The 21,526-nt window shown below is 38.1% G+C and overlaps 1 protein-coding gene and 1 long non-coding RNA gene across 2 annotated transcripts in view; both read left to right on the top strand.

Annotated features, from left to right (window-relative positions):
• The first annotated feature begins 4,430 nt into the window (after nt 1–4,430).
• The window catches only part of LOC139727389 (uncharacterized), a 66,114-nt gene continuing 49,018 nt past the window's right edge, over nt 4,431–21,526 (top strand). Inside the window, exons 1-2 of the long non-coding RNA XR_011710746.1 lie at nt 4,431–4,514; nt 6,972–7,157. This is a non-coding gene — a long non-coding RNA (uncharacterized lncRNA). The remainder of the gene's footprint in view (nt 4,515–6,971; nt 7,158–21,526) is intronic.
• LOC139727364 (CUB and sushi domain-containing protein 3-like) overlaps nt 10,206–21,526 on the top strand; it is a 34,599-nt gene continuing 23,278 nt past the window's right edge. Inside the window, exons 1-5 of the mRNA XM_071638324.1 lie at nt 10,206–10,394; nt 11,108–11,314; nt 14,416–14,628; nt 15,696–15,799; nt 16,489–16,666. Coding sequence (XP_071494425.1) covers nt 10,241–10,394; nt 11,108–11,314; nt 14,416–14,628; nt 15,696–15,799; nt 16,489–16,666 — 856 coding nt within the window. The 5' untranslated portion in view covers nt 10,206–10,240. The remainder of the gene's footprint in view (nt 10,395–11,107; nt 11,315–14,415; nt 14,629–15,695; nt 15,800–16,488; nt 16,667–21,526) is intronic.

Here is a 21,526-nt window from a genome sequence, read left to right as displayed (position 1 = left end):
ACTTTGAAGCACTGATACTGGAGTTTTGTTTCATTTGCAAATGGCAAATTATGCCTTTAATGTGGACCTTGATATTCTATAAGTCAAAACCTGAAATGTTAATATCGGCGTAATGTACTGGTACACAAATAACATGTTTCGCCTATCATGATGTATTCTAGGGCCAAATAAATAAGATTTGTTTATTGAGCAACAATTAAAAAAAATGAATACAATCCGAAAGGCAAACTCATAACTTTATTCCAACGACAGCCGAGTGTCAGGTGGAAGTCCGGGTTCTTATTTCCATGAGGGATCGCACACGGTCCGGTATCGTGCTACCGACAGTGCAGGGAACTACGCAACCTGCACGATAACATTTGTGGTGGTTGGTAAGTGAGATCCTATCCCCGTCACTGATAGTCACTTGTTTCTTGCTACTCTGAAAACAGTGCAGTCTAAATGAAGCAGTCGACTTGTCAACCCGTTCATTTCAAATCAGGGAAGGTAGGGTCAAAGATCAATTTAAATTAAAGAATCAAGATGACAAAAGGCAATCACATGCGTGTGTGTATTTTTTTTTAAGTATGCCCTATAGTCTTTTGCCTATAGTCTTTTGCCCTATATCAAATGATGATTGGAAATCAATTTATGTCTTCGAAGTGGTAAAGACAACTCCAATGACCTTAATTTGAATGATTTGTAGCAGACAGAGTCGTTTGGAAAGGAAAAAAAAAATAGATCCGTGGATGAACAAATTCGAAAGTAGGCCGTACAGCCTACATTCCTTTTTAAGAAATACAGTGAGTCAGAGAAGGCCCAATTATTTTTTTTTTCAACCATATGCAACTTGAATAATATGTTGCCTTCTTTCACTTGTTTCTCCAACAGTGATTCGTTGTTCCTCTCTGTCAGGACCATCTCACGGGAGTGTAGGCTGTTCAAACGTTCGGTATGTAGGTTCGACCTGCAGGTACTCCTGCTCTACTGGCTACTACGTTAGCGGCGGATCCTCGTCTAGAACCTGTCGGCGAACAGGCAACTCAGGTGTCTGGTCAGGATCAGCCCCCTACTGTGCCCGTAAGGAGAAGAGAAATATCTGTTAGGCCAATATCATCTCCCCCCCCCCCCCCCCCCCAAAGAAAAAAATATATAAATATATAAATAAATAAGTAAATAAAGATAAATAAATAAATAAATATATAAATAAATACATAACAAACAAACAAAAAACAAAAACAAACAAAAAACAAACAAAACAAATACAAGAACAAACAAGACCCAGAGCAGACGACCAATGTTTGCTTGCCTCCAAAGTCACAACGTGTCACGTTTACATGCTGGTAACAACGCGTCCATAATTGTTTGCGAGGAATTATAGAGTGGTGCAAAGTGTTTATACAGAGTTACCGGACCGAAGATTCGGTGGGTATGCATATCAATTATAATGCCTGTGATCCTTTTTAGTCTTTCACATGTGCATGACCTTTATGAACTATACCAAAATGTGTCCGTAGATATTATGTTAAGTATTGAAATAGCACCATTAAATTGCTTGAACTGACTCGAATGTAAGACAGCTATGATAAGTTGTTTGCTAGCAAAAGTTAAAGTTAATCTAAAGTAAGATGTATAAATGCCAGCTTAATTCTCCGTGATGCAATTCGAAGTAATGTCTGCAAATAATGATTTACAATATCAATGTTATTCCAGTTTAATTAGAATAATACTAGTTCTTTGAAGAGATCTTGTGGTTATTAATTAATTCTAAGTATACATTCTGAAGGAGTAACAGTGTCAGAGGTGAAACTAACCCTACCCATCATTAACGGTACATTGATGAATCAAGCAATGCTCTGTTAAGTCCTTGCATCTAAAGCAGATCAAATGATTTAGCATAACCATTGTGATGAGATATTGAATTTGAATGGGTTTCGCAGGGTACCTGAAAATTACAGAAAGTGTCAATTATTTACAATAAAGCACATAATGAATATGATGCATGAAGTTTTAACTTCTAAAGTCCGCTTGCAGCAATCTCAACAAGACCACTAGCATAATTATTACACCATCTTTTGATTGGTAAGTGCAGAAGGGAAGCATCAGAAATCACTGTGGAAGCGCACCTTTTTGATGATGAAAATAATCGGACTGGCTTGCAAGACAGCAAGCATAATTTAAATTACCATTTAATTTGCCAAATACATAATGTAGAATAAGACTGCAATTATTGCAGCAAATATTTTACCCATTTTTTGAAGAGATGAAACATTCAAGACAAAATTGTGGATATGGATTTGATTCTTCTTCATCCTTCGTTTTTTCTACGCTAAACGCGCTCTTCAGATGATACCTGATGGCATGCTGCATGCATGCTGAGAAGGCTATAGCTCGTTATTTGGAAAGTTCGTTATTCCGAAAACACTTTAGTCCGAAGATTCGTTATTCCGAAGGTTCATTTTTCCGAATTTCATATTCGGATTAACGAATCTTCGGAGTAACGAACCTTTGGAACAACGCCACAAATGTTCGGATTAACGAACCTCTAGGTATAGGGAATTTGTGCGTTTCGGATTAACGACCCTTCGGAATAATGAACTTTCGGAATAGCGAACCTTCGGAATAACGAACAGCACCCGTTGAGAAGGCTGGATCCGAAGTAGCTGAAAATGTATTGTGTAGACAAAAACAGTCAAATGCATTGAAAGTGACACCTACCATAACTCTTGCCATTCTGCATCACTCTAGGAGTGACCTGTCCGTCGTTGAGTGCCCCATCAAATGGAAGAAAAAGCTGTACAGACGGCCGCTACTACAATAGCAGGTGCACTTTCTCCTGTAACCAGGGGTACACTCTCGAAGGTTCCAGCTCACAGTGGACCTGTTTGAGCTCTGGTTCATGGTCCAATGGGGTAACGTCTCCGACTTGTGCTGGTAAGAATGCTAGACCTTTGAAAGTTGAGTTATTGTCACAACTCTAACAGCGATGAAAACAAATCAACACCAATTAGCTTGCAGCGTCCATATGAATGAGGTTTTTGGTTATTTACTTAAATAATCTGTTTATTTATTCATCTATATATCCATTTATCAATCTAAATATATATATATATATACCCATCTATCTGTCTATCTATCTATCTATCTATCTATCTATCTATCTATCTCTATATATAATTATCTATTTGATCGCAGTAAAAATCCCCATCTTATGCTTCTGGACATCAACGCACAAACAAGCAACCACACATAGGTTGTATTTTGACTTCTGTTCAGCTCAACCTTGGTAAACTGCATCCATTGCAGGTTTGATCCGTTGTTTATATGTGTCTACCAATGGTCTACGCACGCTTTTGCTTCTTTGTTTTTCCATTCGTCATTTATCATTGTTTCATTGATTTTGTATCATATAGCTTTGATCAGATCCACTGTATCTATTTGCCAATATACCATCCACAAGCAATTTCATGTTTAAAAAAAAACACGGGAATTGTAAATATGTTTATATTCATACTGCGATATTTGCAGTTACTAGATACAACAGAACCCATAAAAAAAAAGAAAATTGTTGTATCTAAGGTGTTGCTGCAGCTACTGCAGTAAATGCCTTTTACAACAAATGCAGACGTTCATAATAAAACTAACATGGGGATAGGGTAAAACTCTGGCAATAGTACTTGGCACATGACTAACTTGGTTAACATCAGTGCCTGCCTACCAGAAAACTGATATTCTGTGCGTTTCTTCTAATCGGTGCATGAGTTTAAAAAAAAACAAAAAACAAACAAACAAAAAACGTGCTTTTGAAATAGGTATAATTATTTGTATAAATCCATCAGTTTTATCAAATGCTGTCATGGCTAACATAATGACAAAATGCGTTACGTTTTATGACTTTTGAACACCAATGGGAAGGGACACAATACATTATCAAATGAAATTATGTTTGTTATAAATGAAGAGTTTGTTTGCAAAAACCGATAAGTCCATTTTTAAAGATTTTGAGTTATGTTCTCTGTCATAAAGTACAAAATAATACCTTTTAAATGATATATTGGTCACTACATATAAAGGTATATTTTTGAAGTTATGGTCAAAAGAAGCACAATTTTTCTTATTATTCTCTTTATTTTTCTTGACCTTTAATCGCAAATATCTCCATTGGGCAAATATGGACTTATCGGTTTTTGCAAACAAACTCTTCAAATAATCTTAGCGTCATTTGTTTGCGCCTCCTAACAGTAAATCCCAAAGTTGATTTGTATATTTCATTTTGAACACAGACACCACTGCACCTTCGTTCACGTACTGTCCAACATCCCAGAGCGTCTACGCTCCGGCACTTGCTACTAAAGCTAGGGTCACGTGGTCATCTCCTACAGCAAGGGACAACTCCGGAGAGACCATAACCCCAGTCAGGGTTCAAGGGTCACCTTCCGGGAGCCAGTTTAGTGAGGGCGTCCATCACACCCAATATCGTGCAGAGGACAGTGCAGGAAACGAGGATACTTGTTCTTTCTCTATCACAGTTGCAGGTGAATACCACTGCGCTGAACCATAGCATGTCGATTATGATAAAGGTTGTTGTTATTCCTTGATTGTTTGTTTGTTTGCTTGTTTTTTGTTAGGTCTCCACTTAATTAGGTCCTAAACGAAACAAGTGGATAGAAAAGAACTTTATAGTGCAAATGTATGTCGACCTCTGTTGATTCATAACATCACTTTACAGCCAAATGAATATCCATGTACATCCCGTATAATCATATGTAATAAATGTAATCTTTGTACTTTCCCACATCAAGATTACACCACTTACGTCATTGTCAACCATTGTAAAGTACAAATGTGATTAACAAAGAGACACTGGAATGCATCCTTCTCTACTCTGATCATAATTTGCATAACACAGGCTCAACACAGGATATTTCAGGGAACAACATGCAAGTTATGCCCAGTCGAGGAAAAGATGCATTCCTATGTCTTTTGTTTATCATGTCAGTGTATTAACAATGACTTACATGATATCAGTGGCAGAATCCTGGTTTCTTTTCTTTTTCTGGACTTATGCATGTAATCTGATGAAAAAGACAAGATAATCATGAAATCATGAAATCAAGAAATATATATTGCGTATGTGACCCTGCACCACAAAACAAACAAAAAAAAAGTCGCCAGACATGAATTTTTAGCTAACGACAGATTCTGAAAGAGCAGACTCTAAGCTTTAAAATGATGTCTAACTCAATACAGATGGACTCTCCTAACCTATCTAAATGTTGGAAAGAAAGCGCACACTCTGGGAAAGTATAAACCAAGAAAAGAGGCTGTGAAGTACAGGGTCTATCTGTCTATTCAAGCGCTTAATCTTTACCAAACCATGCTAGCTGTGCGAAGAATGAGACAAAAAACAGGATGTAAACCACCGGGGCAACAACAATGAAGAAATTATCAAATTAAATTGAAATTGAGCATGCTTTATTAACACATTTTGTCCATGTTTAATGCCAACTTTCAAAACAGTAGCATTATCCCTTCAAAAGTTATCAGACTTGAAAGTGAAGAGTGTGCAAAGGGTTATCAAGAAATGAAAAGGAGCCTCTAAGACATACCTGATCTCACTACTCTACAAAAAAAAAAGGTTGGAGAAAAACTACTGCAAATGCACTTTCCCATTCATTTTAAGATCCCAAACTTTAGAATAATGTAGAAGAAGTGTAGCTCTTTAAGAAAATATGAAAAACTAAATATTGACTTGGTTGACTTGTTTCACCTTTCTTGAGTCCTCACGTGAAATCAAGGGGTGCGACTTTTTGTTCGTTTTGTGATGCACGGTCACATAATGTATATTCAGATATTCTCTTGGCCACAGAAATGATGACCAGCGCATTGCCACTCAATACAAGTCAGCAAAGTGTTACATTGCACAGTTCCTATATGAAAGAACATTCAGTCGATATCTGTCCCTACGTCAAGATAAGGATCAAGATCAGGTTTCCTTCCTAGAATAAGGTCTACCCCTGGAATATACATTATAACTTATACCTCACACCTCTTACTGTCATTATTTCCTCTCTTACTCTCTGGGAGGACGAGGAACTTCCTCCTTTACAAGCACACTTTATCTGCTTCACAGCTGCATAGACACGATAGAAGTTCAAATGGATTACATTGCGTATATTGACCTACGCTAATATATAAGGAACCATGTCTGCATGGGGCAACAAAGTCTTAACTCTCTTTTCTTTTTATTAACGCCAGATTTGGTGGATACAACATTGATGTTTTTTTTTTTTTACTTACACATTCTTATACATGTTGCTTTCCAGTAAAAAACAAACAAACAAACAAACAGTAAAAAAAAAAAAAAAAAAAAAAAAAAAAACATGAAGCGTTGAGAGTTATGGGTGATCCCATTGGATCGGTCTTCATTCGTTGCCATCCGGGGTACACTGAAAATCCCGAATAGGGTCCGTCATGGTAGTCGGGAATTACGTGCATTGAAGAAAGAGATCGTCGGTAACGGTCGACACCAGTCGAGATTTTTTTTTCGACTGTGTGCGCATGTAAACAGAGGTCAGTGATAAAGTTAAACTCAATTTGTTACGGAGATTCTCCAATATATCGGAGCCGGGCCAGCCTGATTCCCACTTCATGTTAATACCACAGGCCCCACGACAATGTGTCTGTAAACGTCAGAGATCAATTTGAAAGAGCAGATTTTTTTTTTTTAAATAACACAACACTCAGTTCGTTTTAAGTTGCCTCGGTGAAGTATATCATTATAGTGCAGGTATTTTGTGAAGTGTTTGATTTGTGCACTGTTCTGCTTGCAATTCACGTATATTCGGCTCACAGTTTAGATATACTATAAAACTAAAGGTCTATCATGTATGTCTCCTTTAATTGTAGTGAGATAAATTTGTACTGGCATTTCCTTCACACTTTGTACACACGTTCCAACTTTAGCTTATCAGTTTATTGATTCCCCTCAGTCATCCAGTGTCCTGCACAGTCTGTGTCCACGCCCCTACGTGTCAGCTGTCCCGATGGAAATATCCGTGGATCTGTCTGTTCGTTCAGCTGCGTTGTGGGGTACAGTCTTCAAGGTGAAGGGTCAACAGAGTGCCAACTTCAGGGGTCAACTGGAGCCTGGACCCATGGACACCCTTCATGCCAAAGTATGATAAGATCAGTATCTGTGCGAATCAGAGATGTGAAAACACCTGTACATGAATTAAGAAACAAACGCATTAATATCTTCAAGTGTTTGTTTATTCAGCATAATCGTTTATTAAGGCCAAAAAAAAAAAAATGTTTGTTTGCCCTTGTCAAAACCCAAGAGGGTCGGTAGGTCGTTTATCTTTTTTTTTAATATCCTTTTTACCCATGTAATTTTGTAACTTTGGCAGGGCATCTCGTACACTCATCCTTCTGGCAATACTTCGAGTTCTAGTTCAATTTTGTACAGGATATGGCGCAAGTTTAATGCACTCAAAACTCCAAGGGATTCATTCAAATTTACGTCTTGCCAGGGCCCGGTAGGTGAGACAGAAACACTCACTGAAAAAAAAAAAAAAACAACTTACAACGTTCATCTTTGGGTGCGTTTATCAATTCTTTTTCTCGGCAGAAACAGGTTTTCCAAACGGCTTTCAAGGAATTTTCACGAGTTGATAAACGCAAAGCTGTTTTGATTATGGGGTTCGGAAAGCCTTTTGTAAAGCCGCAAATTTGTGCTTTCAGAAACAGGTTTCCGAAACAGGTTTCTTGAAACCTCTTTCTAGAAGTCCTTTGAAGCAAGATAAACTAAAAGCTCTTTTGAAACGGCTTTGTGCTGCGGTTACAGAATATGACCCCTTCTCCTCTAAGTCAAGTTGCGCAATGCAGCTGCGAAGTGACAAGGCCAGTTTTCGAGTTCGCGATGAGTTGATTAACGCAACTAATTTGGAAGCCGTTTCTAAAGGGCTTTGGAAACGGCTTTTGAAAGCCGTTTCAAACAGGGGAAAGATGATAAACGCATGCCTTTGTTAAATTTTGCAAACAGCTCCAAAAAAAGTATTTTCCAGTGAGATGCTGTCAACTGAATTCCAAACAGTTTTGGTGTCATGACAGTTGGTAACGGATGCTGCAAAAGTAACCATCTTGGCAGTCGCGCTGCGCTGCGCCGCGGCCGGTACGGTGGCTAGCTAGCTAGCGCACTACCTATGCACGTGAGCCAAAAAGGTAGCCAGCATGCAATGCATGCTATAAAACGTAGCCTGCGGTTCCGCGCGGCCCGAACACGATTACAACGGGTCGATGGGATGAAAACACATTTTTAGACTTTTTTTTTCATTCTTTCTTTAGCCTCAAATGGATAATTTTGGTTTTAAAACCGTTCACAAATTTGCAGAGGATGAAATTTGTGGAAAAAAATTAAACTTCAAAGAGAGAGAGAGAAAAAAAAAAACCGACCCGTAATTTCCGTGATTTTCGGTCGGTCGGGAAGGGCAAGCAAACCATTTTTTTTTTTTTTTTTTGCCTAATAATGAATGTTATCATACATAAAGCAAAAAACATCCTGGTCTGTTTTGGTAGCAGTTTTATGAACAATTATTCAAAAATGGAGATTACAAGTTAAGGTGCTTTGCCTTTTTCCTTTATGTTCCAAATTCAGAATAGGTGTAATTGAGGCCAGATTTCGAACTGAACATTGCTGAGCAGTCGATCTTCAATACTAACAACTTCTGACGTGTAGCCAAGTTGAGCTGATTCACAAGATAAACGAACCTAATAGTTTTTTTCCACACCACACTATACTTTTTCCTTCTTGATTTCAGTTCAGCAAATTTTGTTGAAAGTTCATGATACCGCTTTCCCAATCCACCTTTATCTCTGCTATCAGTTTTACAGTGCGCAAGTATTTCACTACAACATGGGGCGGTTGTCGGCACGTGCCCCAGAAATTACGGCACAAATTGTCAGTTTTCCTGCAATACTGGCTACGAGATTAACAATGATGAACTGACATGCAACGTCCAGCCAGGAGGGGCAGACGCATACTGGGTTGGAGTAACCCCTAAATGTTCACGTAAGTGCACAATCTTAGATTTGTGTGTGTGTGTGTGTGTGTGTGTGTGTGTGTGTGTGTGTGTGTATCTGTTTTATGAAAAAAAAATGTAACATGGTGATATAGGCAGATGTATACAGCTGATTGTTCAATTGTTACTTTCGAGATGTTTAACATAGTGAATGTAGTCACCACTGGCACTGCAGGTGAGAAATGACTGCTTTAATGAGGCAGGTTTGGGTTTTTTTTCTCTGAATCATGATAATGCCAAGAAATTTGAAAACTGGTGAGTGGAAATTTAGAGTGTCATGGCAGATTTCCTATAATGACAACAGTGAGTGAGGTGGAATATTCATATAATTTTGTGTAACCCTGCAACATAGAACCAAAACGTCGCCACGCACGGACTTTTAGTTAAGAGTATACAATTATTATGAAAGAAAAGACTCAAAGCCTTATAATGACCTATAACTAATTTGATGGTTATCTTAACCTATCTAAATAGTGGAAAGAAAGAAGACACCCTGGAAAAAAAAAGTGTTTACTGATAACATAAGCCTTGGAATACGCATAAAGACATTATGCTAGCTGTTCTATGAAGGGCTGGATGTCTTTGTTGAGCTTACATCTACTGTATGCAGCATGAATTCTTGTGTGATATAAAAAAGATAGGCCACTATCATAATTAAGTTAAATAATAATTTTTACTACCATATTCTATTTCGATATAAATTGAAAGCTGTCATTCTTTGAGAATAAAAGAGAAGACCATTGATTATTTTCGATTATTGTCGTGTGTTGGGAATGTTAAAGACTGCATAATTTGTGTAGTTACGTATTTGAAACCAAGTTAATCGTTATGACGTAATGGAGACTCCTGTAAAAAAAAAAGTAAGCACATATACACACACAGAGACTGGGTCGGTCTGCATTTTCTGTCTCTCAATCTCACAAACAATGCATTTTGTTCATCTAATTATAAGAGTGAACACATAGCGTTCCTAAATAATGCAGAATGATTCGGGATAAGATACTCTTTCAAAGCGTTCCTCATAGCCTTTCCTTCATGGTTGGATATTTGAAGAAATGGGGATATTCTAAATATGAGTTCTCTTTTAGTCTCAATTCGTATAGTAATCAATCCTTGGATTCTGCCATGATTTGATTTCAGGAATACTCTGTACTAAGCCCCATTTGTCTACTGCACTTCAAATGGTGGTAACCAGCGCCTGTCCAGCTGGTAATGTCGTCCCCTCTGGTAACCAGTGTCAGTTCAGCTGTTCTCAGGGTTACTATCTCCAAGGAATCACTACTGTCACATGTCATCATAATCGCACTTGGAGTGGGAAGCTGCCATCTTGCCATTGTAAGATACATTCTTTCATGGTAATTTTACTGATTTTTTTGTGTGTGTATGTGTGTGTGTGTGTGTGTGTGTGTGTGTGTGGTTTAGGGAGTCATGCATTACTGAACTCTTAAAAAGTCACACTAGTCTTATTTTAGGGTGTCTGAAACATTATGTTTCTGGTGCGTGTTTAGGTACCGTTGTTCTTTTACTATCCGGTATTCGACAGTACAGTTTGGCATTTCTTGTCATGGCATAAAATGTACACAGCGACACATTGGTCCACTCTTAATGTTCTCTCAACGTGTGTTATTACACTTTGGTATATGATGTCAGTTCTTATAATGAGCTGAATGTGTTTTGCAGTCTTAGGAGGGTTTTATAAAGCCATTTTCCTCCATTGGCCTTACTGTATGTGCTCACTCAATGGAAAGAAAAAAAAAGTGTCAGAGTGGGTGCAAGGGGGCTAAAATGATTGATTAGTGCTAACATTTCTCTTGCGATTTTTTTTTCCCTCAACATTTTTTTCATTGAAAAATTACACTATTTTGATTAGAGGTTCCTTAGGGTTACTTCTTTCTGTTCTTCTTCTTCTTCTTCTTCTTCTTCGTTTTCTTCTTCTTCTTCTCTATCATCGTACTTATTTAACATCCTGTGCGGGGTAAGAGAGCTATTTAATGCAAAAAAAAAAAAAACCCACCAAGCATTAGCCTGGTTTCTCATATTTCTTACAGTGATAACCTGCTCCTCTGAAGACATCCCGGCTCCCGATCATGGAAGGAAGGTGGGTTGCTCCGATGACAGAGAAGATTACGGAACATCATGCACCCTAGCCTGTGAAGATGGCTATGAACCTACGACGCCGATATCCAAAACGTGCTCAGATGACGGTGACGGGGATGATGAAGGAGTTTGGACTGGAAGCGACATTGCCTGCACAAGTGAGAGATGTATTTAAATCACACATGGTCGGTTGATTTTCACATATTATATTGCAAACTGTTTGCATGGAAGGGTCTACGCATGTGCCATTAGAGTCTAAGAGCTTTGGTTCATTTTCTTTTTTAAAGATTGCGATCTTAAACTTCTCGATCTTTTGCCAATCTGATTGTTCCTTATGACTTGGAAGTTTCGAGAAGAGTCTGGCGAGAAGTTTCGCGGAGAGTTTTGGAAGTCACTCTGGCAAAACTGCGAGATCATAAAAATCGCGATCTGAAACTTTTAAGAGTCAGAAAATTTTTGCCAGTCTGACCGCCCTTGATACACACTATTTTTCTCCATTTAGACCTTGCAAGATCGAACCTCAGTATGTTACACGTAACATCACTGACATATAACAGATCACCACTATCAGACTACTTTCTTAGAGTGAAGGACGAAAGTTCATTCCTCCCGTCAAGCGCTATACTCCCAAGTGTCTCAAAATCTTCCTCTGCCCGAGGTGGGCCGAATAGGTTATACTATTTTACATAAATGCATATTGTTGACATTTACGCAGAAAAGTATGAACCCAATGCAAGCAGTAATGGAGTACTAGTATGCTATGATCGAAGAAGCTAGACGCTTTATGTAATCCAATTTCTATTCAACACTAATACCTTTACGGTACATGTATCAGGACTTACTGCTGACTGGTGCTGACGTCAATAGTGCAATCATTGTGATGAATTGCTTGATCCAAATTGTGCCACTGACTCTTAATGATTTTTTTCTAAATCACAACGCTCTGCCTTTGAATATCTTTCCAGGCCTTTTTGCTGTCGGCTAATAAAAAAAAGAGAGAAAAAAAACGCCCTTTGTTGTGCATTACAATGCCTGCACTCATAATGTTGTGCACCTTACCTTGACTACAATGCGCAAACCTCACAATAGCCACACAGGTGTGAGAGAATTACTTCTCAGAATCTTTCAGTTTGTTTCATTTCTTTGAGAACATTTCATTACTGAATATGTTTCAGTGTTGAGCAATCATCATGGCTAGTTGTGGAACGGATGTATTTTTTTTCCCCAGAAATGTCCACAGGCATTAGCACACACACATACAAAATCCATCAGCAATAGTTTGAATTCGTTTTTCCTCTGTCTGCAGGTCATTGCACCTGATCGAAATTGTCCAACAGATTCAGGATGTGCACCAAAATGTTTTTTTTTTTCGATAAGTGATCTTTCTGCTATCAACAAAAATAAACGAAAGTGGGTCGAAATGAGTATTCGCCTATACGTTATGTGCACGCTACATCGACTTCAATGCACAAATCTCATAGTAGCCACAAAGATCTAATACAATTACATTTCAGCACTCACCTCTCAGCTGCCTGAAGTCAGCATTTGAAAACGTTCTAGGATCATCATAATTGGTGTGGAGTTTCACAACTTTTTATAACAGTAATCTAAAGGAGCTCGCATGAAACATCGGTCATCCACAGGATTTGATTTGCCTCCGTCTGCAGTTCATCACACCTTCCATTGTTACCATGTATCTTATCAAAGTTGTGTAATCACAAATGATTTGACAGCTGTAGATCTTTAATTCAAGTTCAAGTTTATTTCCATTCGACATAAAATCATCAAACAATTCGTACAATGAAAACACGTAGATACAAACATATAAATTTCAAAAGAAATACACACACACACACACACACACACACACACACACAAAACAACAACAACAAAAGCCGATTCATCAATTAATGTGAACGGGGGGTCAGCAGAGAAGAGCAATAAGCCTTGTAAATCGCTGACCCCTACAAAACATAAATACTGAGTAAAATATAATCGGGAGTATAGAAAGGAAACTAAAGAGGAAAAGAAAAGGACAGGACAGAAGTACATATCAAAAGACATAATAAGTGCAATTAAAATAATCATCTAAATGAGAATTAAAGAGTAAACATTTATAATTCCTTTTAAAACTATTCAAAGACGGTCTCATTTTCAAATCAAATGGTATTTCGGTCCACATTAATGGACCTTTATAAAAAAAACTGTATTCTTAGAAATATTAGTTCTCACATGACATAAATGATAATTATTAACACGACGGGTGTTATAAGTATAAACATTACTATTCAATAAAAAATTAGAAAAAATATTGGAGGGCAATAAACCTTTTGAACACATATACATAAAATTTAAAGATTATATCTAATGATATAATATATATTCAAAAGCTTCAAATGAAAAATAGAGATGAAGTCTTACCAAATACCGTAAACTGAGTTTTACTTACATTTATCACCAATTTATTATTAATCAACCAATTAGATTCCGGTAGATATTTTGATGGCTCACTTATCAACTAAAGCCATGTGGTAACATTTTTCATGAAATATGGTTCAGTCGCGAGGAACAACAAGGCAAATAAATGGTCTTTTTTTTTTCAAGAAAGCATAGGAAATCAGTGATTAGAAGAAATTCTGATTTATTTCTTGTATTTCTAACCTCAAAGAGGGGGTCGTATGTTGGAACTTGAAAGCAAAACAAGTACATGAGGCGCCGTGCCCTAGATATAATCATCTCCGATTCTTCACGCATAAATCAGTATTCTCTGTTGCCACAAATAATTACTTACGTAAGTACTGTGGGAGTGTATGCTTATGTGTGTGTGTGTGTGTGTTATGCTTATGTGTGTGTGTGTGTGTGTGTGTGTGTGTGTGTGCTGGGGAGGATGCTTGCGGCTTGCGTGCTTGGATGATTGCCAATGTGTGTGTTTGTCACGAATAAAGTGAATATCTTAGGATACATTTTGATAATTCTTTGTCCTGTAGGTCACTTTTTAAAATTCGTTCTATTGGATCCTCAACCAACCAAACCTTTTGAATATCATGTTAATAGGAATTCCCCCATTTATCTCTATGTTCAATGGTTCAATCGACAAAATGTACAGATATGCCGTCTCTGTTTCCTTTTACTTTCTATATTGTGTGATTCATTGTCTTGTAAATGCTTGTAAATACACTGCTTGATTCAGTTTCATAATTCCATCATACTTCGGCAGATATAGTCTTTATTATTTTCATTATACTTTGTAATGTTTCAGTCGTGACGTGCCCTGCCTTAACCCCTCCTGCAAATGGCGCCATTTCCCAGTGCTCTTTCATGGGCGTGGTCGAACCCACCACTTCACCGAGTCAAAACTACAGTGCCGTCTGCACGGTAGCTTGTAACACTGGCTTCACAATGACAGAAGGCTCTGCGCAGAGAACGTGTCTCTCTACTGGATCTTGGGAAACTTCTCCAACAACTTGTTCAGGTAAAATTTGTCAATCAAAAATAGTAAGTCTCAAAATATCCTCAAAAGTCCAAATAAAAATATATACTCATAGTTTTAATACGACATGCACTACATTCAATAATTTGTCATTTAGGATTTTCATATTATAAATGATGACACATAAATCATGCCTGCATTCATAAATCATGATTGCATGAATAAATCAAAATAAGTTTTCTGACGTTGTAGTAAATTTAATGTAATTGTTGGGGACAGACGACTTCAGGGTCGGTGTGTTACTGTCCCTAGGAACTCCTGTATCATCTGTATTATTTTCTTTTTTGAGCGTATTTCTTTGTAGTATTTGTTGTTAGACTTTTCCACTGGACTTCATATCACCAGTAACACGAGTTTCTACATTCTGTGTTGTATTAACATGTACAGTATACCAATGCCTGTCCACAAACATTGTAAGTAGCAGTATACATAAATCTGTATAAGCACTAGCTGTAACGTCAAAAGGAAATACTGAATGTTTTAGTTTTAGCACCATGCTTTCAAATCCATTCAAAACCTCCAGTTATAGAGTTATTCGAATTTTGGCACTTACTGTGACTGTCTTATTGCAATGCTATCCGTTGCCTAAATACCACCTCAAATTTCTATTTAGAAGATAATAGAATCATCCAAATCAATCGTCACTTATCCATTCATTGAAAGGGTCCGTTTGATTCAATCAAGCACTCATTCTAAGCAAATTTGGCTTTAATGAAAAGTTGATAGGGCATGAAATGAGCAGTGATCGCTGTGGGACTGAAGACGGATTTGTACCTCCAGGATCTTTAAGAAAGTGAATGTGGACATCATTGCAGCTTTGGAATGGAATGAAGTTAAACGGGAGCAGTAAATATCCATTCGTTGGGCGTGGGGCATACAAGAAAAGAAAAACAAAACAAAACAAAAACACAAGTTATAACAAGTAATTAAAGGGCCTTATGAATGAATGAATCATTAACGTTTTCCCGTGACAGATGAGATACAAATATGAATAGGATTATTCAACATCAGTAAAATCATCAGTCTTTTTGTTTATATCCTCCAATCAGATATCACGCCACCGGTAATTACCTGCCCCCTTGATGTGGAACTCATAGCGGAAGCTGGAATATCATCAGCCACTGTTCATTGGGCCAACTTGTCCCAGCCCCAGGTACCATCAGCTGCCATTTATTTGCATACGTACGCAAGAACATAGCCTACATGCACAAACATGTCTACGCAAGCCATTATGAAACAAACCATTATCAAAATACTTAATGGGGGGGGGGGGGGGGTTGTTTCATCAATATAGTCAGCGCTGACTATTTCAGTAAAATCCTTGGTTTTGATTGGCTGCGATGCTCTGGTCACTGACTGTTACCATGGTGATTGTCAGCGCTGACAAGTTGTTAGCTTTCATGAAACGGTCCCCAGCTCACAAATACACCAATATATTGACAGTTTCAGCCTCAACGTACGAACAAAATCACAAAAACAAATACTACACAATATTTAAATTCAATTCCATTCAAACTGTATTTAATTCAATCTTTTTCGTCTTTATTTAAACTTTATCTGTCTATAACTAATGATTATACAATAAACATACGGAGTACGATGTTAAAGAAAAATATGGAAATCGAACATTATTGACACTCCGTGTAAACCTTTGCAGTGACCCAAAATACAATAAAAATTCGTATATATATTTCATATATGTAATTTCGTGGAAATGTTGTCCCCATGTGTTAATGATATTTGTGTGTGTGTGTGTGTTTTCTTATGAAAGTGGACGTGAGTATTAAGGGTTACTGAATTACAACATGATGTTATTTGAAATTTAACTGTATTGTTCTGCAGGCAACAGATCGAGGGACTGTCATAGGTACACATGCATACAGCATAGACTCAGTGCAAGTGGCGGGAAATACTAGTAGTCTGCCTGCCTCTCTTAGTGAAGGGGATCACACTGTTGTTCACCGAGCAGTGGACAGTGCTGGAAACTCCGCTACGTGCTCACAAAATATATGGGTCAGAGGTAAGCAAGATTCGCTAGTGTAGAAGACCTATTAATGCGTAAATTGGGGCATTGTTGTGCAGCTATTGACACTCTGTCATACCATTAAGCCCATGTCATGATCACACGAAATTATTTCATGTCCTTAATTACACATTAATTTAGTTAAACTTCATGAAAATGACATGAAGTATTCGGGACAAACGACAGTATATTTACCAAATTAATGTTCGACAAAATCTACATGATATTGTGTCAAATAACGAGGGATTGTGTTTGATTCCTCCATATTTACATCGCTTAATCTTATACCACTTTGGTACGACGACCAAAGTTGCCGGTAGGTATTTTACGGACATCATTTGTGACCCTGCACCACAAAACAAACAAAAAGTCGCCAGACAGGGATTTTTAGGTAAGACCATAATATTCTGAAAGAGCAGACTTTAAGCTTTAAAATGATGTATAACTCAAATCAAATGGACTCTCCTAACCTATCTAAATAATATTGGAAAGAAAGCACAAACTCAGGAAAAGCGGGATTTGAGAAAAGAGGCTGTAAAGTACAGTGTCTATTCAAGCGCTTAATCTTTACCAAACCGTGTTGGCTGTGCGATGAATGGGACAAAAAAAAAAAAAAACAGGAAGTAAACCACCCAAGTAACAACAATGAAGGGATTATCAGATTAAACTGAAATTAAAAACGCCTCATTATAAACACATTCTGTCCATAATCAATGCCAACTTTCAAAGCAGTAGCTTATCTTTTCAAAAGTTAGTAGAGTTGAAAGTGAATAGTGTGTACAAGGTTTTTCAGAAATGAAAAAGGGACTCTAAAGACACACAATAATAATCACACTATTCTACCAAAAATGTTCAAGATAAACTGCTAAAAGACACAATTTCCCGCCCGATTTATGATCCCAAATTTTAGAGTAATGTAAAAGAAGACTTGCTCTTTCAGAAAATATGAAAAAGTCAAGATCGGCTTGGTTGACCCATTTCACTTATTTTCAGTCCTCACGCAAAATCAGTGTGTGCCACTTTTTGTTCGTTTTGTGATGCACGGTCGCATTTGAGAGCATTTTAGAGTTAAGTATATAATAATAATTGATAATTGATATGATTTATATATCGCCAAATCCACTCTGTAGAGTGCTCTAGGCGCGGAAGGAAAAGAAAGTGAAGGGGATGAAGAACATAAAATATTCAAAATAATGAGTAATCAAAAGGAGGCCTTAAACAGGTGAGTTTTTAGACTGCTTTTAAAGGAATCTGATGAAGAACATTTTTTTTTATGGCTGAAGGTAAGTTATTCCACAAGTTGGGAGCAGCATGACCAAAGGCACGTGCGCCCCATATTGTAATGAATCTTGGAATTATAAGAGAACCGGAGTTGGATGAGCGTAGAGATCTAGCAGGGAGGTCATTATGGAGTAAATCAATGTTATACTGAGGAGCAGTGCCCTGAATGCAATGGAAAGTCAGAAGTAAAATCTTAGAAATAATGCGATCTTTGACTTGTAACCAATGAAGTGATCTCAAAATAGGGGTGGGTTTTTTTTTTTTTTGATAGATACTTTATTTTCTACAAATCAACATACATAAGTTACATAATCATGAACATGTAATATACAAAATAAATTCAACACAAAGTCGTTTGACTTGCATAAACAACGATATGAAAGAAAATTGATGATATAATGTACAGAATGCATGTCTATGCAGCAGTGATTACAATAACAATTGTAGTTAAGAAACGATTATGCAGAAGGCCGCCATTATAAGCATTGCTTGAAAAGATGGCCGGCCCGAGGAAAAGATAGGGACGTAGTAGATTCGTAACAATACAAATTCTGCTGCGAAGATAGCGGGGGGAAATAAACTATGATGTGTGATGGTGGTGAATATGCGTGCAGGTGCTTGAAAGTGCATACGCTGGAATTTAGAATAATAAAATTGGTTTGCTGGAAGGGGGGACGATATGCGATTTTATTATCGGGAGACCAACATTAGTCATATAAATTGTTTGTTTTTAGTTCGTATTTGAGATATACTGTAATAAAATGTACTTTTTTAAGTTTGTTTTGAATGAAATCAAGAAGGCACACTGTTTCAACTCCTCAGGAAGAGTGTTCCATGTATCCGGACCGTGATGTCTGATCGCCTTTTGAGCAAGTAAAAGCTTTGGATTGCTTAAATGAAAATCATGGGAACGACGGGTAGGGTATGAGTGAATATGGTCATTGGTTACTAGGGCATTATGAAAAAAAGGTAATAAATTTCGAGTGTGTTTATACATTAATATAGCAGTTAGGTATATATGTATATCATTTGATCATCATGATGTGAGTGTGCTTCTTGGATAGTGTAATGATGCGTGCTGCCGCATTTTGAAGCGGCAAACAAAAATGGAAGGTTACACACAGGGCGGTAATTTTGGAGTAAATCTGGGTCTTTTTTTTTCAAAAGAGGTGTTATATATGCACATTTCAAACATGACGGGACGTTACACTGATCAATACTTAGGTTCACAATCATTGAAATAATAGGAGTGAAAATGGATGAACAATATTTTATCAATATGTGGGGACTGGATCTAAAGGACATGACTTTGGAGGTAATCTGTGAAGGAGAGATTGGACCTCGTCGGGATCAGTGGGCTTCAAGGTTTCAAGGGAAGCCGTCGTGAGGGACTCCTGCGCCGATTCGTCTGGACAGAGACTGTTACTGGCGGTCTCTACCTTATTCCAAAAGTAATTAATGAAAGTCTCGGCCATTGCAGAACTGTACGTGTGGGATGGTAATGGTGAAGATTGCTTCCGATTGAGAAGGAGGTTGGCAATGGAGAAGAGCCGTTTGGAATCTTCGCCACTGGCTTCGATGAGGCCCACATAGTGAGATCGCTTGGCCTTCTTCAGCAGGGAGTTTACCACATTCTTCTGAGCACAGAATAATTTCCTGTCAATTTCACTTGTACCGTTGGAAAGCCATTTGCGCTCCAGTCTCCTACGTTTCCGCTTCGCCTCCGCAACGTCAGAGTTGTACCAAGGACAGTCAGTGCGTTTCCTGATCTTCCGAGTCTTTGCAGGAGCATGTATATCGAGGAGTCTGCCGAGCGTTGAGTTGTACTTTTTCTACAACGCAGTCCACACTGTCAGTTGGGGAAGGTATTTGCAGCTTGCAATATCCTCGGCGAATGCTGTCCTGTTGATTTTCTTGACATTCCGGCAGGTGAATTCGGACATAACACGAGAAGGCTTTTCAAACTTGAACAAGCAGGAAACTGCAGACTGGTCTGAGATACTAGAAAAGACCTTGAGGCTGGAGTAGAGAACATTATCAGAGTTTCGCACCATGATGACATCAAGAATATGACCCTATCATGGGTTAAAGATGAGACGAGCTGGGAAATGCCATGACCACTGATGAGATCATTGAACCTCAGCGTATTTGAGGATGAAGTATTGTCAAAATGGATGTTCAGAACCCCCGTGATCACCAAAGGTGATGGTTTGTACACAGTCTCATCAAGAAACTGTGAGAACTCGTCGAGAAATGTTGAGAAGGAGTGATTTCCAGGAGGTCTATACACTACGACGATGTCCACACAGGAGTGTGCATTCGAAACAGTTCCATACATTGACTCAAAGGTAGTGTATTTCCGTGATGGATTTATGACAACTTGAAGATTGTCCTTGTAGAGAAACCCAACTCCGCCTCGGCGCTTGGAGACCCTGGGACAGTGATGGAAGGTATGGCCACTCGGACGAAGATCGGCAATAACTGCATCATAAGACGAGGACAACCAGGTTTCGCAGATACATGTGAAGTCTAAATGGTGGTCGGTAACAAAATCTTGGAATACCGAAGATTTATTACGTAGGGAACGGGCATTTACAACACCTAACTTTAAAATATTATCAAAGCAAAAATGACCACCTCGTTTTCCCCTATGTGTCTTCCGCCTTTTGTTGATACCGAGAGAGACAATCCGATTCCAGACAGAGGGGTTATCATTGCGCCAACTAGTTGAAATATGGCTTGAATTAAATGAACGAAGGGTTTGTGTATCATAATTATGAAAATGAATGTCGTGAATTCAATGAGTGGTCGATTGTCGACGATACCATTCCACCACTCTCAGGGCCAGGATTCGGATTTATATCTCCCGATATCAATAACATACTCTGAAATGTAGCCTCTGAGTTGGCATAATAGCGTACATGGGTACCAACATATTTCCCCTTTGATGGAAAGGATTTTGCATGATGTACATTAACAGTATGAAGGCAGATAGTAGGCGTACATGTATCTAAGCAGTACCCTTGACAGCAATAGCACAACAGGATCACAGTAAGTACAAAGGCTATAGAGGTGACTGGCTTCATTGTGAGTGACATACAGCTGGTACTCAGTGGATTAACAATAACACTGAACAGTAACAGGATCAATGAAAATACTTCGAGCAGCAAGGCACCAGTAGCTACATGTGTAATGCACACAACATGGCTGCACACGCTATGCATATAGAGTAAGGCCACCCTCAAATAATTCAGTGAGCACTGTAACAAAGTAAGCTTACCAGAACCACAGATTTGTCTAGTTGATTCTTTACACGAACAGAAACCAGATGGTACACAGCACAAGCATAAACATTATACAAAATCAGCAAAATATAAGACAAAAGCAAGAGCAGTGTGGGCGGGCATTCACAAGGCGCGCGCAACCCGGATGTGTCCAAAACGAGTTGATCTGGTAGGACTAGTATAAATCCCTCCCCTTTTCTCTTTCTTACTTCATATCAAATTATCTCTCTTTCTTTCTTTTTTCCTTATCATTCTCTCCTACGAGCATCATGTTGGATCTCTCTCTTCTGTT

The sequence above is a fragment of the Diadema antillarum genome, unplaced genomic scaffold (genome assembly GCF_040938485.1).
Source record: "Diadema antillarum isolate AM-2024a unplaced genomic scaffold, OU_Dant_1.0 seq00000129_RagTag, whole genome shotgun sequence".
Lineage (NCBI taxonomy): Eukaryota > Metazoa > Echinodermata > Echinoidea > Diadematoida > Diadematidae > Diadema > Diadema antillarum.
Note: the sequence above shows the minus strand (reverse complement) of the source record. Positions and strands in the feature narration are given on the sequence as shown.